Source organism: Branchiostoma lanceolatum, chromosome 3, assembly GCF_035083965.1.
Source record: "Branchiostoma lanceolatum isolate klBraLanc5 chromosome 3, klBraLanc5.hap2, whole genome shotgun sequence".
NCBI lineage: Eukaryota > Metazoa > Chordata > Leptocardii > Amphioxiformes > Branchiostomatidae > Branchiostoma > Branchiostoma lanceolatum.
Genome location: NC_089724.1, coordinates 31,064,434 through 31,083,635, shown reverse-complemented (window position 1 = coordinate 31,083,635; position 19,202 = coordinate 31,064,434). Strand labels below are relative to the sequence as shown.

At 45.7% G+C, this 19,202-nt stretch overlaps 1 protein-coding gene and 1 long non-coding RNA gene across 2 annotated transcripts; one reads left to right on the top strand and one right to left on the bottom strand.

Moving 5' to 3' along the window:
* Positions 1-226: 226 nt before the first annotated feature.
* On the bottom strand, positions 227-7,638 carry LOC136431402 (cytochrome P450 26A1-like). The gene is made up of 5 exons (XM_066422756.1): positions 7,475-7,638; positions 3,367-3,560; positions 1,936-2,436; positions 1,157-1,585; positions 227-922 (listed from the first exon to the last, which is right to left on the bottom strand). The coding sequence occupies exons 1-5, from the start codon at positions 7,623-7,625 to the stop codon at positions 416-418; spliced, it is 1,782 nt and encodes a 593-aa protein (XP_066278853.1). The 5' UTR covers positions 7,626-7,638; the 3' UTR covers positions 227-415.
* On the top strand, positions 868-3,646 carry LOC136431403 (uncharacterized). The gene is made up of 2 exons (XR_010755048.1): positions 868-985; positions 1,183-3,646. It is a non-coding gene; the product is annotated as an uncharacterized lncRNA (long non-coding RNA).
* Positions 7,639-19,202: the final 11,564 nt, after the last annotated feature.

Sequence of the window (19,202 nt, the reverse complement as noted above, 5' to 3'; positions counted from 1 at the left end):
TATGTACCCGCTTCGATGGCCTACATTATTATGGCTGCTAGGCTGGTCTTTGATTATGTCTGCACGCATGTGTTGATAACTGGTTGTCTTTCAATGACTCGATGGTGGCCAGCAATTAAATCAAATTCTAAACATCTTGGGCTGACTAGAAATGTTTCTGTGTAGGTGGTATGTCTAAATCGTACTTAACTTCGACCACAATCAATCAAGATGCGTATGTTACATGTATGTTACAATATCGTACAATTTATTAAAGATAAGACAGTGAGAAGAAAGGTTACTGGGCTTCCTCACACCCAGAGTCGATTAGTACTATATACACTTGGTCCCGCAGAGACCTATCAACATGAAATATGATATACATGGTATAGATCGGATCAGGTTTTATAGAGTAGCAATTGTTTAAACGCATAATCTATGCCCCGCATGCTTCTGACTTTCTTGCCATCACAATTTGACAAGGAGCTTTAAAGTCCTCTTGTTTTGGGGGCGTGTGGCTGGCAGCAGGTACTTCACTGCTTTGACCAGCTGCCACTGAAGCCGAACTCTGTGTTGTTGCCTCTGACAGAGTGTTGTTTGTTTGCAGTTCGCATGGAGTGAATCGGACAGGGAGTCCATTGACCGGCCGTGGAACAGGTATAGTCGTCATGGCGGGCACCTTGCCGTCTGCGAGCTCCCAGCGGCACGTTCTCACCAGCTCCACGCACAGCAGCTTCAGCTGGAGCTTGGCGAACTCCTTCCCGGCGCATGCGCGGGGCCCGCCGCCGAAGGGGATGTAGTGGTGGCGCCTCCTTCTGCTTCCGTCGCTGAGGGCAGCCCACCGATCCGGGTCGAACTTCTCCGGGCTGGACTCGTTCTCGGCCGACTCATGCGTATCCCGGATACTGTATGTGACGGTCCAACCTTCAGGAACTTGGAAGCCCTGTCAGGGAATGAAGCAATTGCAACATATAAGAAACTTATATTGAAATATATGTTTCTATTGGTGAGAAGAACTTTATCTAAGATTTCTGTACTTTGCTTTGATGTTTCTACCTAAATCCACCTTTTGGCTTTTTCGTCTTTGGCCTTGAATAGAGCGCCATTGGTTTAGACTTTGAAAAGAACCGAATTTATGTATTGATTTCTCACATAGAACAAAGTAAAAAGCACTAACATCTAGTTCAAATGTCTTCTGTGCAGTCCGGAAGCCTCCTCCAATTGGTGGACTTATCCTGAGCACCTCCTTGACGACCTGCCCCACGTACGTCAGCCTGCCGACCTGCTCCAGACTCAGCGGCTGGTCCGGCTGCAGCAGCCCGTGCTTCTCCAGGTCCTCATGCACCTTCTGAACCACCTGCGGCTGCAGCGCCAGGTGCATGATGAGGGAGGTGGCGGCGCTGGACGTGGTCTCGTGCCCGGCGAACAGCAGCTCCACAGCGGTGTCCTGGAGCTCCTGGCTGCTGAGGTCGTGGCCGACATCACGCGCCGCTAACACCAGGCGGGAGAGGGCGTCAGTGCCGACGTCGCCGCTTTCGATGTCTCGCTGCTTTCTTTTGATGTGGCCTTCCAACCATTGGTCGATACTTCGACGATACTGTAGGGCCTAGCGACAGAGAGGCAGAAACAAATTGAGGAAACGTACAGCACCTACATTTTTCGATGATTTTGAATAAGATGAAGCCTGGTGACATAACAAGAACAGAAGACAAATTCAGTGGGCACCTGAAATTTAATCTCCAAGCAGATCTACACGGGGCGCGAAAAAAAATACGGGGCTGGCTGGAGCTTATCTGGCTGACTGGACCTTCTCTGGCTAGCATATACGATTTTCGCGCCCCGTGTAGATCTGCTTGGAGATTACCTGAAATTGACATGATACGTATATTAAGAATAATTATGAGTAGCTTTACAGAATCACGACTGAACTAAGGACATGTTGCCAGACTTGTGTACCTTCGAAAGTCCTCCGAATGGGATCTTTATTGGGAGCGAGAAGAGATTGTCCACCATATTTTGGAAGAGTATGGTGACCCTCTGGGCGTCCTCCCCGCCACTGTGGATGCCGAGCAGGCTGGCTGCTGCGCTCTGAAACGACATCTCTCTTGTTGCCGGGTACACGAGAACTGGCTGCTGCGGGCCGCACCACCGCGCTACCGTGTCTCGGACGACGGCCTGAAGCGACCCCAAGTAGCTCTCCATAGCGTCATGGTTGAAGGCTTTCAGGACGATCCTTTTCCGGAAGCGATGCTCCTCACCAAAGCTCATGGCGAGGTTCTGTGTGCCGAGGACCTGGCGGATGCTGTGCGGCCAGACCGTCGTGACGAGGGTGTTCTCGCCGTGGAGAATCTTGCGCACGTTGTCGGCACCTCTGACGCGGACGGTCGGGCGGCCCAGGATGTGGGTCTTGTACACGTCCCCGTACAGCTCATGGCGGCTGCGGCTAAAGTCGGCCCCCTACAAGAGAAGAATGTCACAATCATGAATAATTGTAACATCAACAACAACAACGATTATGTAGGAGTGACTTGTCTGACAGAATCACAACAAGTAGACTATTAAAACACTGGTCGGCTATTGCCAATATTCCTGTTGTCTACAGGAACACGTGAGAGTTATTTGATTCTAAAATCGGTAGAGGCTACTCCATTCCGGTACGCCTAACAAAGAAGACAAAACTTACAATTGCAGTGAGACAAGATGACATAACTTTTTTGATGTAGAAACATCTAATGGAACATCCAAGCTAAGAGCGAACTCCCTACCTATGCAACCACCGACAGCCAATTCAGGACGTTTAGTTTAGTAATATGTCTCTGGGGTTATTTAATGTGTGTATGGCTCTGAGGACAAACAATGAGTCAGTCGGGAAGCTATACCGCACATACCGGTGTTACCTAAACTCAAATACGTCACCAATGGTGATGATGTAGGCTGTTCCTCTCATGTACTTGCACTGATCGGTCATATTGCATAACCCCTACTACAATAATAGCTAATTTGTTTGTTTATTTGTTTGTTAATAGTACTCGTTTATCAATATGGCGCCTTTCCAATAGACGGCGATCGCTGAGCGACCAAAATTGGCTTTGAGTGACCCTTGATGTTACGATTGGAATATGATGCAGGGTGCAATCGTATGATTGTGAGACAACAAAACCGACAACACGCAAAGATTATCGTTCTTTGTCTCTGAAATTTGTGGAGCGATCCGTCAAATATTTGGTCGCTCATCGGTCGCTGGCCGGTAGCAGCCTCTGGTGAAAATGGGGTGTACTTGGAGCAAGTGAGAATTACCAATAATAGAACACAAGCTGACTGGGTTTGGGTCAGTAAAGTATTTAGTCGGCAGCCATAATAAGGTGATGACTTGTAAAAGCGACTGACCTGTGTGGCGAAGGCGAGGGTTTCCCCTATGAACGGCAGCCCCATGCTTCCCTTGGGCAGGGGCAGGTCGCAGGCAGGGTCTCCCTGGACAGAGTAGTGCCGCCACAGCCTCCACAGCACCAGTACCAGCACCAGGGGGACAGCCGCGTTCACCAGCAACTCAACCAGCATCGTGTGGCCGCAACAAGACGAGTCTGAGGCAGTAAGTTTGATGTTATGACGGACAGTCACTCACTCTTCTAACTGTAACTCTTTTCAATAACGCTCCTTATTTATTATATACACTCTTCATTGATTGCAATATAGAAGAGAGGTGCAATCGGAAAGTCACTTTTGAAACTTTTCCAATAGCAGATCCGGTAGGAAAACTAGTTAAAGTTATGATTGGTCAACTTTGTATTGTTAAAAGGTGACGTAGTTTGCCAGACGTTTATGATTGGTCATTACAGGGTCAATGAAGGGTCGCGGTGGCAAGGGCAAAGTCACGCGCGAGGCGTCCCCTGGCACGCGCCAACGTGTGGCGACCTGGGGAAGGAAGAGGCGCGGAGTGTTTGTCACAAAGCAAAGGAACATTTAAGACTGACAAAGCCCGACTGGCAACGTCAAACTGCTCCCACGGACATATTTGATTGGTCCTATTTTTGTATTGAGCGCCATTTGCGGGCCCGATAAACATCCTAGCCCCGGTTCATACAAAACACTTTACACCCTGTACTTTACACTCTGTACTGTACAGTGCCCGATTGTGACGAATAAACCATTATTATTATCACTATCAAAAACACATAGTTTATACTACCAGTCACTGTTAGTCTCCAAAGTAGTACAGTAATATGTCTGGATACAGAGAAAGCTATCCAGCTATTGCGGTAGCTTTAGAGAGCTAATACCATTCATGTATGAGAGAACGAATAGTTTGAGACATCAAAAACCTCCAGTCTGACTGAACTGGGATATTACAGACAAGACAATCGTGTCTTCGCGCTGTGTTATCTGTTTTCTATTGCGAAGTCCTTACCAGAAACAACGTGTGAAGTGGTGATATTGGCGTATCATTGCGGTAAAACAGTGCAAACATTACGGTTTGGAACTCACCTAGTCAAACCGCTTGTGGAGTGAGTAAATACTCTTTCATGACCAGCTCCTCGGGTCGTGCTAAGGCGACAAACGCATGCGCAGAGACGAGCAACTGCCACAATGTTAACCCGTACCTGAAAAGTCTCTCACTTTGAAACGTTTATTCTTTTGAGATTAGCCAAAAGCAGTATTACCGTGTTTTAGGTAGAAAGGCAGTCAACATGCGGTGGAACACTCTGAATTCTGTACCTAAGAGGTTTGAAAGCGTATGTCAGCAATAAAACAATGCGCCAGGTTGCCGAATCAGTTGTTTTCTATACATTCGTGCACATCATTGCACCACGTGGCTCTATCGTCCCGCCGCTAACGTAATGGGGCGACTAATGCTAGGGTCACATTTCAAATCCGGGTCCCGGGTTGGGAACAAGAAGTATGATATAAAAGACAACAAAAACATAAAACATGCCAAAAAAGTATTCAAGAGCAAAGTTTGTACATATTAATTTATAAATACTTTAACTTTGCATTTCCGCAAACAGTCCGGCCGGGCCCCGGTTGGGAAATGTGACCCTAGCATAACCCGTCCAAATACCCCACTTCCCGACCCGCAGTTGTGCCTGTGGTTCTTGAAATTATGCGGTTGACGTCAGATCGCCCAAAGGTATGGAAGTTTGGCGTAGCGTTATAGTTCAGCTAGCGGTGAAGGATAGGGAGGGGTCACAACACACGGATCGGCGGGACGGCGTACCGCGGATATACCAATATTTGCACCGGGAAATGGAGAAGTCTAATAATAGGAATCGAAGTTTATATCGTCATATCGGAAATGTCAGGTTGTGCAGACAAATATTGTTCACAGTAATTGTGTAAATATTCCGGTGCCAACCGCTGCCCACAGTGATACCGGCGCCGGTAGGTCCAAACAGCTTCCTTTTTAGTCGGTCCGTTTTAGGATAATTTAGAGTATTGTTGATAAGGAAATCTATGTGTAGATAATAAGACAGATGTCGACATAAATGTTTGCTTTAAGAATATCGTGGACGTAACTTCGGTGGTCTCGCTGCACTCGGTATGGCATGAGACCCTTCCTCGCCCAGCCTATTTTCAGCACTCACCTAGCCTATCCCCTACACTACACACCCAGCCTGTCCCCAACACTACACACCCAGCCTGTCCCCTATACTACACACCCAGCCTGTCCCCAACACTACACACCCAGCCTATCCCTGCACTACACACCCAGCCTGTCCCCAACACTACACACCCAGCCTATCCCCTACACTACACACCCAGGCTATCCCAACACTACACACCCAGCCTGTCCCCAACACTACACACCCAGCCTATCCCTTACCCTACACACCCAGGCTATCCCTACACTACACATCCAGCCTGTCCCAAATCTTCACACCCAGCCTATCCCCAACACTACACACCCAGCATATTCCCTACATTACATACACACCCAGCCTATCCCCAACACTACACACCCAGCCTATCCCCTACACTACACACCCAGCCTATCCCCAACACTACACACCCAGCCTATCCCCAACGCCACACAGGCTGGCGTTGTACAGGCGCAGCTTTCCGGTGGACAGAAGCCAAGCGTGTTGGTTCAGCTAGAGCGCGTTTAAGTTTTGTAGGTTAAAGTTGATTCTAATATCAACACAAAGTGAAGGTTTCTGTCTAAAATCTCATGTGATCCCGTGGCAGGGGTAGTTTTTAAAAGGCTGCCGCACTTTTAAAACGTTTATTTCTGTAAGTCAACTTCTAACATAGCTATTAGGCCTTGTCGGTTTGAGACTTCGAGCCCATCGTATTGTTTCTTTAATTCTTGTTCGATGGATATGATATTGCACATCGGATACCACACGTACAAGATGAAGTGGAAAATCTTCCGCACGTCCGAATCAGTGGCGTGCAATGTGGTCGGGTCCGGACCGACGCCTGCTGCCGATGTCGTCCTAGCGTCAGTCAGGAGTCGACAGGCTTTGCGTACGTTAAACACACACTCTCTCTCTCCCTCCCTCTCTCTCTATATATATATACATACATAAATATATACAACCTGATCAGTACTCTCTCTGTTTATACAACTGATCAGTGGTTGGTTTCAGAAGTAAGGATGGTACGATCGCGAAGTACGGACGTACGACACGCGTTTATGTTACAAGAAAAAGAAAAACAGACGAAAATCCCACGGTTCAAAACGGTTGTGCGTGGTTCACCTTCCCGCCAGGCCATGTGTAGAAGTTCTCCGTTTTTCCCGGGCTGAACTCTGCCTGACCTGCCAACAGGCGGCCCGGCCCGGCCCGGCCCACTGACAGGGCCGCAGACTGATTTATGACCACTCGCTACCGTGCACGCGCTCGTCTACTGACCCGCTGTAACCTCTCGTACTTATACATCGATTATCTCCTCGTTAAACAAAACTTCACAGTAAATCTTCTCCTCTGTACCGGTGTACAGTCTGAGATGCCTTTTCTAGCATGGGACATAAGCTAGCCAGTGTGTCAATCAGAGAAGCCGCCTGGACTACTGACTACAGCAGAAAATGAGCCTGCTATGTACAAGCATTTCCCCGCTACACAGACCAAATAGAAAAAGACCATTTCTTTACATTGCGCACGGCATTTTGTTTCTCAACAGTGAAAAAACTTAAACACTAACGAGAGAAGCAATGTCTTGTTCGCTTGAAGTTGATCGCAACAATAACAAAGTTGCAGAATCTATACACTCCGAGTATATCGTAAAAAGTTTTATACGAACTAACGAAGAGAAACCATTCCCTAGCGATCCCTCACTGCGAAACGTTGGCTTTAAACAGTGTCGGTGCAACTTTTTGAAAAATACTACATTCTTTAGATAGTGAAGCGTAATCCGGTCATTTTTGAAACTTTTGAAGTCGCGACACTAGAAATCATTAATGGAAACAATTATCATGAATTATCAATATGACTTTATCTGGTCACTATTGTGACAGAAGCAGAAAAAAACATTAAAAAAGCGCAAAGAAATAGTGCTGTACCTGAAGTGAAGGTCTGGGTCGGTATATACGGACTTGTGCACTGCGCTCTATCCCGCTCTCTCCGTCCTCTCTCTCCGGCCAGAAACCCGGCTTTTATATGAGTGATGGCTGTTTTGACAGAGGGGCGGGACTTGGGAAAATCTCCGACCATACTAATCCAGGTTCCGTGCGTGCCCGTGCGATCTCGTTTTCACCCCCCGCAGAGTTGGGGAGAGGATAGCAATGACATTGCGGTGACATTCACTGCAGAACTATTGACACGTAAAAGATACTAGGACCATATGATAATTTCTATTCCTCTATGATCAACAGTTTTATTTCAGCTCGCTGTAAAACTCTCTCCCACACAATCCCTCCAGACCCCTGGACCCGCCGAGTCCGCCTGCCCCTCCCGTCACCCGCGCTGGCAACGTCACCTGCTTGGAGTCACTCAACACCGCTCCGTTCACACGAGCCTTCCTACCGGGGTCATCCAGGGGACATCGGGCCAGCAACACCTTTCTACCTACATAATGCACAACTCCGTCTTCCATAATGGATACAGTTGCACAGCTGTGCGAAGTTTAGCAACTTTTTTTATTCAACATAGGTTAGTGATATATGTATATATATACATGAGGGCGTTGGTACAGAGTGTAAGTAGATATGAGAAACGCGTGGAATTGACAGAGAACGATCAGGAGGTGGTCAAAGGTTACCGGCAGTTGGAGCGAATCGGCCCTGCAAATTGTCTTTGAACTCAAAGGACGAAAAACTCTGAAGGATGTTGAAGTGCGGCAGATGTTCCCGTGTTTGTGTAGGCGGACCCCAGGATAAGTCTGACCGATTAATAATTCAATTAGTCCAGTGGGCCTGTGTACTTTTGAGCCAACCACTCAAACTAGTGGGTAGGAGCGAAGAACTTGAAGTGTTTCGTAGCAGAGACTATAATATAAAGATTACGTATACTCTTGCTTTATCTCTGGGCCATCGAATACGTGTAGTCCTCCCAGGCCGGCCACACTTCACAGACTGGAGTCTGGCGATAACTTTACATGGCAGCACCAAACCTACATCACTCTAACATATCAATAATAACGATGTTTACCAGGAATTGGACTTCAGCTACAGTGTTGTGAGTCCGTGTAATGCGGCCGAAGTACTTCCCTCTTGTGGTCAGTCTCTGGACATAGTGACCACTTTCACTGGACCATTAATCTTGCGGCCGGTCAGCTCACGGCTTGTACCACGCGGCCGGCCGAGGATGATTAATGGCGATTTGATGGGGTGGAAATAACATCAGACCAACCATTTCGCGGTTGATGTCTAGCCACGCGCCTCCTCACTCTCGCCCGCTGGACGTTATCACGGCACTGGAGAGCCACTGGGGCGACCCTACATGCACATCTGAAACCGACATTATTTGGAAAACAAAAAAATAGCTCCATACTAACCGTGTCTCCAGCTTTTGATTTTTTTCCGTCCCACTCATGGTTTTGGGAACCAATGTATCGAATTTTCCTTGTTCAATTCGTCATTTTAAGCTTACGAAGATACATTTTCATCAATTTCATGTCATAAAGTTCACATTCTGGGACGGACAAGGTAAACATTTGTATCGTCCCAACAAGCAAATTTCCGTCCTGGGAAGGACGGGTCCTGGTAACGTTACGAGCACATGTTCCAGCACTTGGCTGTTGAAACGTTATCAAATGAAGAAAACAATCAAAACCTCGTTGACAAAGGCAGATATCGAGGTTTTTAATTAAACAAGACGTTATTTGGCCATACCAGCTTCATGTTGCACCAGATCACTCTCACCAAAGGACAATGCTAGAGGAGAATATCTGTACGCCTCAGTAAATTGATACAGGTAGTTTTATGTATGTACTCCACCGAGGTTCACGAACACTGTGAGCATTTTAGAATAGAATGTTTCTGATATATGGTTACCATTTATGAAGCGTTCCAAAAATCAAAGACAAGAAAAGAATCGAGGAATTCTGTCCGCGTAATTCGTCCCTTTCTACATGATACCCTAACCCCCTTATCAACCAACACACGGCTGTTTCATGAGGAATAGAACACGCTGAGACCTGATTTTGTCAGTCACGGGGCCATTTTCGGTATCATACAAAACGAACTGTTTATAGCATTTAGTTCAACCAGCGAAAGACAAGGCAAAGCCGCCGCTTGGCGCTGTCCATCACCCAAAGGTTAACCCTGGGTTATCTAGACCGCAAAGTTGGAGAAATAGACGACTTCCGGAGCAGTTCTTCAGTCCGTACCCTTTAAATCACATTGCTGAAAGGTTCGACCCATCATAGCAGTTTGTAAGCTTCTTGAAACACCTTCCGTAGCCAAAATTGCTTAATGCCTTTCACTGGTGGAATTTGTGACCTGCCGGTGAACTTTCTGAGAATTCAGATCGACTCCATGATCTGTTCCAAACATGCCTGGCACCCCGCGAGGAACGCCGAGCTCTTCCGCGGTATCGTGGTCGGGGGAGGAGGCGGCCAGTCCGTCCCGCTGATCCCTGTCAACTGCTGTAAATCAAAAGATAAAGAGGTCGTGGAAGGGGCAAGATTTATGGGGCTATGAATCAACCGAGCAGAATGCCGAGAGAATCTTGGCTACTGTGTAACGAAGGTTTCCTCGCTGGTTATACCGTGTCTGAATGGATAAGGACAGAGGTGTCACCGTGCACATCGACTTACGGTTTTGCTGAAAGTCATAGAAATGTAAGCTATAACTTATATAGGACAAGTGAGCCATCGGCTTTTAGGCATGTAGCAAACAGGTTTTGCTACAATGAAAAAAAGGCGTGGAAAAAGGAGATGATATTTTAAAAATGATGCTGTCCTTCGCCCTCATATTTTCTAATCAAATTCCTGCAATAACTGCCTGGTGATAGCGCACTAGTACCACGCACAGAAACCCTCTACAGTACATACACCTACACATGAAGGCACATGGCTTACTCATATGATATATATGACGAACTGACGGCGATCTCGCTGCAACCTAAATTGGATTCGTGTAACTGTCGCCATCAATGTACTGCGGATGTTCCAAAGGTGGCCACCAAGTTGTCATGAATAATTTTTCAGACGTTTGTTCGTGCTCCAATCATCCTTTGACTGCTGTTTCCGCAATACCTGCCACGGCGCGGACTATCCCTTGAATAGAGTGGTACAATTTAGAAACTCGTTGAAAAAGGGCATTCGGATGGACGCCCGAAACATCCGATTTTTATCGTATTTTGTCCAGTAGTAATGTTTAAATTGTACCACTCTATTTGCTTACCTGGATGTTTAACATTCATAAACGTAACCCTTGAATAGTTTGGGTTCTAGAACTGTCGTGTCTCCGGTAAGCTCCAGGCGTAAAGCTTCCATGCGCTCTATTGTGCCTGGAGCGGAATTGATCTCAATATTAGAGTCACGAAAACTTGTCTTCTGTTGACGATTAACACACACAGGTCAGCCGCAAAATGTACTTCGCTAGAAATGGACGAAAGAGGAGTAATGGAATGGGGTAACTTTGTCCCTGGCCTTAAAGAATGTCTTGCCGTCGGAAGCACACCTAACGAAAGGAAAAGGGCATTTCAAGTTCTAATCTGAAGCAACTTTTGTTTAAAATTTTCCGTGTCCTTTGAATGAACCCTGGCTAAGATTGACAGCGAAGTTTGTAAATTTGGCATCAACAGGAGAATTCAGGAAATCCAATCTGGGTCCCAGCGGGCGGGGGGTGATGAGGACCCCTGTCATCTGTGACCCCGGTCGCCACCCAAACAGCCGTAAATCATTACAAACCAGCCCGTCTGAGCTCATGGCACAGGACATTAATCAATCGCAAATGAGACTTAATTCGGACGTCTTCAGTTGTACCCGGGACAGCCTCTCTTCCAGGACCAGCACAGAGAAAGGCACCTGTTTTCATTGGGCCTCGGGAGTCTCTTTCTCTCTGTACAGAACGTCTCATTAAACCTCACCAAATATCCGCCTATTCATCATTACCAGCTGACTCTGTTTCTGTTGATATAGTTTGTATATTAGCTTGAACTACGGTAACATGTCAATTTGATACCCAATTTGGGACCACAACGACTTGGGAAGATGTGATGTAGTCAAGATATGTATCTAATCATGATAACTCTGATGCGAGTAAATACAGAATATTTCACTTCCCATTTGTGTTGTGTAGATAATGTAAAGATACTTTGTAATGAAGATGTATGATTGATCGACTATACCTCATCCACCCTTATACGGATACTAAGCAAAGAGGAAGAACAACGGGAAACACCCGGAAAAGCAACATCTTCCTTCGGATTCCCCAGAAGGGAGGAAAATACAAAGAACGTTTCACGCGGAAGCAATTGAAGAAACACAGCAACGACCGAAGCACCACGCATATAAGGGAGATTTCGAGTCAATAGAGTCGACTTTTAACCGTGAAACATGTACAAGGAAACACGTCCATCTTGTTAATGATTGTGTGAAGGAGTTTGTGGTATTCGTACACGAGAGAGGTGATGTACACTGTGGTGTATTAAAAACAGAGGAAGTAGTAAATGTTTGGATTGTCCGTCCCACCCGAACCCATCTCTTCATCCATCCAAGGTTGGTGTCTACACGCCCTAGAAACTACAATGTGTAAAACTTGATTTCATATTTCACAATGCACTCGGCAAGTTTCAACAGCATGTGAAAGGGATTCAATAAGGCAAAACTTCTATTGCATCTGTACGGTTTCCAATATTTAGAGGTATATTTGTGCAAAGTTTTGCGTAGATGGTTGGAATAGATAACGTTAGAATACATACAAGAATAATGAATGAATGAAAGACCTTTATTGTGCATTCATGCCCCGAGGGGCTAGGTACAGGTCGTCTAACTTAACACATGGAACATACATGTACAAGGACGTAAATACAACAATACAAGCTGTAAACATATAGAGTAGACAAACGTGTTATTAACTAAGCTAGTCCAGTAGAGTCGACTTCTTCTTGCTTCTTTGTACATGTGTAAATGTATGAACAGACCATATTTCTTATACAAGGATTATCCAGGCGTAATAAAAATATGAATTTGTCTGTTGCATTTAGATGTTCGAAATATGGGAATTTTTCTTTGATAAGGTTAAAAAGTACACTTCTTTCGCTATCGTATAATTACATTGAAGGGTGTTTTACTTTGGCGACTGCTGACTCCGCCACCAAGGCGGAATTGCTGCATGCAACTCTTTCTGTATTCTGTGATGGACTAAAATAAGCTCTGTACATTTTTCCTCCGTACTTTCAGAAGAGCCGTACGGTGGATGCCAAACGCGTCCGGTATTGGCTGACCATGGAGCACTGGAAACCATAAATCTTGCCCCCGGCATGACCCTGACGTTTGATTTACAGTTTGTTTGACAACCACAAGCGGTCAGGGATTAGGTAAAAATCCTTCTCCCTAAATGAATCCACCACCCGCCCGCCGGAGACGGATTCCATTACAATATCTTCGGCAGGTTGACTTTATTGGAGCACATTCAGTGACCCAGGTCAGATTCTTTTCAGAGTTCACCCAAAGGTCAGACATTCCCAAAGTAACAAAGAGACATACTGAACAGGGACGGCAAGGGAACTCCACAGGATTTAGTCACCACTGTCGCATCATAATGTTTACCATAACCTTCACCTTACTGTAAGGAGATTCTACTCTGGAGGATGAATTTTGCCGCTCGGGAAACAAACAAGAACGGCACAAGTTTGCAAGAGGAAGATTATAGATAAATATGGCGGCACTCAGATGCCACGAAGAGTTGAGTGACAGGGGGCACTTTCCCATCGCCACATCTGTTATAAATCATCCAGATCCTCAGGAGCTGTCAGGACGACACAGGCGGGGGTATGCAGGTCCGACTTGTGTACACGGAATGGAGCCTTCACAAGCTCCTATCGGGTTGTATTCAGTTCACTCAGAAGAGCGAGATCGGTCCTCTCATCCTAGAAACGGACGCACAGGCTTTTTCACTGACAAGTTGACAGTGCGCGACGTTTGGGCATGGACATGGAGAAAATATGTATGCTGTATCTGCTGAAATGATAACGAGGTTAAGAGGTGATATACAACGATAAAACCTGGCCAACTTTAGATAGAATATTTCAGGGAATGCCATATAATGGCGCACATTATAATATTCTGATTGAGTTCGGTGCTCCCAAAAGGAGTTTTCACCGGAGGAGTAAGTTTTTTTTTATAATCACATTTGAATGTAAACGGACAGGTGTGCGTTTTCGGGTCTCAAACTGAACCCATCAAGCAAAATGTTTCAAACTACCCGGATGAAATGTGGCTTTCCCTTCATTGCGGGCCACGTTAGCATTGCCAAATTCGTACACACCCCATACACATACACTTTTAGATAACTCCTGTAGGCTCCAATATACCCCGATACACAAATACCGCGAGTACCGTCTTTCTAAGCGCGTGTACTCTACTCTACTCTACTCTACTCTACTCTACTCTACTCTACTCTACTCTACTCTACTCTACTCTACTCTACTCTACTCTACTCTACTCTGCTCTGCTCTGCTCTACTCTATCAGTCTACTCTACTCTACTCTACTCTACTCTACTCTACTCTAACTCTACTCTACTCTATCAGTCTACTCTACTTTACTCTACTCTACTCTACTCTACTCTACTCTACTCTACTCTACTCTACTCTACTCTACTCTACTCTGCTCTGCTCTGCTACTCTACTCTACTCTACTCTACTCTACTCTACTCTACTCTACTCTACTAGCCTACTCTACCCAACTCTGCTCTACTCTACTATAAGCACTTCTTCATAAGTTCAAATTTCTTCTCGTAGAAGTTGGCCCCAAATCGAGTGTTTATCGACTCTAATCGAGTGTTTGATCAGGGTTGAAAAGATGTTTGACTGTCAATGCATACGCTGAACTCGCGCTGATGCCACAGCTAATGTCAAGTGAAGAAAATGTTTCCTTCCCTAAAAAGGACAGCCCAGTTGGGATTCCTATAAATCGTTGACTCAAACGTTTCTGTTTAGATTGTTTTTTTCTTCTTCATTTCAACACATACTGCCGTCATTTATGATTTTGTCCTCGTCCGTGGTTGGTTCTACACCCAAAGTCTGTAAATTATTGCAGGTTCTTGACACCGTCACCAGACATCTTGTTGGTTTGCAGAAACATTGAAGACAAAACAACTGACCCAATGTCCTCCGAGCGAGCTGATCCTTACCACAGTTCCTAAACAAATACAGGACATCAAAGCAAACTGCACTGACAGCTTCCATCATCGCGAAGTTCTGTTTTCGCCGAGAAAGCCAAGCTGCGGGGTCACCCAGTGGCCAACTGTTTGGTGTAGGGCGCATACAGGTCTCATATGTTCACTCGGCATCAAGCGGCTTGCCATATGTACAGATTGAGGGTTTGCAGTCATTCTGTGAGTTTGTGGTAATTTGAAAAAAAATAGAATGCACAACGCCAGCAGTTCCGCTATCTGTCATCCACCGCGTTTTGAGTTGAAAAGTTCACATCGCAGTAGGGCTGGATTCCGCTTATGTCCCATCTAAACCAGGATGTTTACGGCGAATAAATGCCATAGCTATACATGAGGTGGTATTTACAGAATTCGGCATGCAATGCGGTGAGCAGAATGGGTACCTGGTTCTCACATCCCCAATAGAAACCCGGACTGCAGAAGTTGAGGAAGCAACACGCCTGAATTTGAAATGAGTTCATATAAGAATACACACAAAAATAATGTTTTACTTTTTCCCTATTTACGTTTCTTCAACAGAGATGTCTCAATCTAAATTGTAATATCTATTTACAGATGAAGCGTATAGCGGGAACAGCGTTAAAGGCATCTATCTTGCCTTACATTATACAAAACGATGGTCCCTCCACAAGGAGTCTGTTTCTGAAGACTCAAAGTCAACGTGACGCAAGGTAAGGTCTTACTTTGGCATGAGCTCAAAAATCAAGACGATACCATTTTCACTGGGATACATATTTCTGAGAATGCATGACCCTTTGGAAGCAAATGTGGTACATTTCATAGCCCAGTGACATTGTCAGACAAGCCGTTTGAGGATGATTAATGTCCTGTGCCATGAGCTCAGACGGGCTGGTTTGTAATGATTTACGGCTGTTTGGGTGGCGACCGGGGTCACAGATGACAGGGACCTCTTACCACTGATCTCCCGGTGGGAGCCATATTGAATTTCACAGCTTTGCCTGTTGATGCCAAACTTACAAACTTTCCTGTCAATCTCGGATCGGGTTCACGAAAAGGACAAGAGTGCACTCAACTACAACAGAGGGAAAGAAGATGCTGACGAAATTCCTCCACACTGCCACCACCTTTGCCGATCGGGACCCGCATCTTTACATTCACATGCAATATACATATACATAGACATATACATATGCGTATATACATATTTTACAGGTCCAATCGTGCTTCTTTTCCACTAACAATCGGTCCCCGCACACATGCGCATGCCCAGAGACGCATTGACCGTTTGTGTTGTGGGTCTTTCCAAGGGGAGGGAGGATCCTTTTTAGGTGAGACGGACGCTGTAATATGGCGGCTCGATGCGTTCTGACAAGCCAAGAGGCTATCAGGATAGCGGGGTTTAGGGTCAAACCTGCTAGAGAGGCCTCAACTAGTGAATGTACTCGTTTCAACCAGTCAGTTGGCTTGGGTGCAGATCCTTGATTCATGCATACACCACGAGTGCTTCCGTTTATAAAGTATCGATATCGAAATCAGTAAACCTCTTCAAACGACTATAGGATAAGGCTTATCGGGAATCGAAATGCCGCCAGCCGAACTCTGTTTTAGCTTGTACTCCAACATATTCGTCCATTCGGGAATTACATATTTTGGCGGTAATCTTTACATTTTCCCCATTTAAAAAAATACTGCAACTCTTGAAATCGTACATATAGAAGATCCCTATGCGAGGGCCTCTGGTGCTCATTTTTACCTGTCAATATTTCACACAGAGTACTGTAGGCTTACGGAACATGCAATTCTACATCACCACAGTTCGTCTCAAGTTTTTGCCTGAAAAAAATAGCAGTAGATAAGTTTAAAAGCAAAAAGAATTAGGAAGTGGCCATTGACAGGATGATCCTGTCAGCAGTACAGATTTTTCCACTGCTGACAGGATTATCCTGTCAATAGCCACTTCCTAACCTTTTTGCTTTAAAATTTATCTACTGCTATTTTTTTTTTGCTTTGATAGAAATGAATATCAGTGTTTCCACCAGGCTTTTGGTGCGGCTGACGTTTTCAAACATTTCCATAGTGCACGATAGCAGGTTCCTTCACGAACATCAATCTTGGCTTTGCCAGGTTGCCGCGCCTGTTGATTTACTACCCGTGTAGTGGAGTCGCGGCGGGTGGGAGTCAGGAGAACCTTCCCCCGCCCTTCTCCCCCAGCACGGCTCGCGGGCCGCCGGCTCCCCACCGACACCGCTGAACGTTGGAAGCAGATCAAAGCTTCCAGCCACGCAACCGGCCTGAGTTTATTCGCAGGTCGCACATTCCGGAAGAAGAGTAATGTCAAACGAATGCATGGACGATTTTTTTTCTGTTGCTTGCTAATGTTGGAAACGCCTTTCCGGTTTGAGATGCACATCAACCATGCGTTATCATAAAATAATAAAGCAGAGGTGAATTTCATTGCCTGGTGGCTGTGCTTATCGCGTTTGGGTATGGCCACATTTGTTAACACTGTATCACTCCGCCTTCACATGACATTATCAGGTAATGTTAAAAGTTGATTAGGTAGAATGACGTATAAAAAACAACAGATGGTCGATCTTGTGAATTTTGTAGATATAAAAGGATTGGTGAAAATCAGTCTTGACACTTTTCGTACGTGGAGCACTCCTCTTAATTATCATTCGACGCGTCTCTGGCACGCCCGTCTGTAACGTTTCACTAGTGAAAATAAACAGACTCCGCATCGTCACACCGTCATCGGCGTCTGACATACACTAACAAATCACATCACTCCGATGGTAGACGGACCTTAGAATATCTACTTAACGTCTTTTCTCTGTTGTGTTAAGGACAAACACGTATCCTCGGCAACACGAAACTGTTGTCCATCATCTGTGAATGTTTGATGAATGGCATTTAAGAAATGACATTTCTTGTAACTATTCAACACATGCATTATGTTGAAATATATTTTCTACCTTGACGTGAGTTTTTAACTTTATTGGGGCCGCGTAGGACAACAGACGTCGGTCTTTGTTTGGACAGTTGTATAGACATTTATTGCCATCGTGGTACACGTAGTTTGCATGGTGCTGAATTTTCGTAGCCTTCATTTCAACACTAGTCCCCATATGGGAGAGGCTGACGCGGCATGATGATTACAAAAACATCTTATTGGAACTATCAGATCATCTAATGATAAATCCTTATTTTCTAAATATTTCACCCTGTCATATATCTATTTGCAACCAGTACACAAGGACGTTATCGTGTCTAGTGCCATTTCCGAAAGTTACCTCATTTGTGTAGATATGAGTCTGAAGTCAAGAGGGACGCTGATAAGTATACAAGTAACGTAGGCACGTTTTTCTTCACGTCAGTGAAACCACCAACTACCCAGAAGGTCTGTGCAGGAGGCCCGGCTGTCAGTGAAGTGTTTTGTACATGTAATTGAAACTGAACTGAGAAACTCACGTACACGGAATGTCTTGTGGCAGAATCGAGAAAGTGTAAACTGCAGGTTTTGTTGGAGATCCTTTCGTAACGAGTGAAAAATGAATACGTCGCTCTTTAACTGATGTAGGTGGAACTTGACGAGTAGCATACGTGTGGCATTAAGTCTAGATTTCTTAAGCACCTTCGGCTCTTAGTTTTGGCTTGAGCTTGTAGAAATGACAGCGAATACAGGACAAAAAGAAAACTGGGTCCCATGCACTGCCTGAAGTTATTCCGCTTGGCTGGAAGAAACACATTGGCGATCGTCGGTACATTGTATTGAGTGTAACAAGTGAGTGCTTATGTCGAATTACAGGAGGTCGTGTCGGGTCAGCAGATGGAAGTGGTGCACGGTAGCAAAACGCCATAAATCAGTCGGGGAAACTGTCATGGAGGCCCGATCAGGACCCTGGCAGGTGGAATGTGTGCGGGTCAGCTGGAGTTCAGCGCCGCGGAAGTGCCCAGAGCGAGCCGCAGGATCAGGGCTCAGCTTTGTTCGCATATCTGTTGAAGCTGATGAGTTGGTCGGGCTATGAGTACATTGTGAGCGATTCTACACGAACGAGAGAATCATTTTGCTTTTCTACTCGACAATCAGCTAAAGCCAGGTAAGAGTGGGGTGCTGTAGAATGTTCATAATATTTCATCCGTTGAAAATGCTCAGTCCTAGCCCGTGGGGATATCAGGGTAGCCTTTCTACAATCAGTGACGGATAACACCGAGTAGCACGGACTTACGTACACCTTCCTGGTCATGACTACTTTCGTCCCGGTCCAATACGTTTTGTTTTCGGATAGCTCTACTGCCGGCTTTATACTAGGCTCTACCAGCCTCCGCGGGTCGCTGGGAAAATAGCAGAAATTGGCCAAATGAAATAGAGTCAATTGTATGAAGAGAGTCGGCTACGGAGAAACCCTCCATGGTCAAAGTCCCCCGGCCCGGCAAATGTTCTCCCTATAGCCGGCGCGGTTAGTCTGGTAGAGACTAGCTTT

Bases quoted from the DNA above. Each gene is read 5' to 3' on its own strand.
- LOC136431402 (XM_066422756.1), bottom strand. From the start codon at position 7,625: ATGGTCGGAGATTTTCCCAAGTCCCGCCCCTCTGTCAAAACAGCCATC. The intron at 3,561-7,474 runs GTACAGCACTAT...TTACTGCCTCAG, and splicing joins GACCCAGACCTTCACTTCAG to ACTCGTCTTGTTGCGGCCAC. The intron at 1,586-1,935 runs GTACACAAGTCT...CTCTGTCGCTAG, and splicing joins CATTCGGAGGACTTTCGAAG to GCCCTACAGTATCGTCGAAG.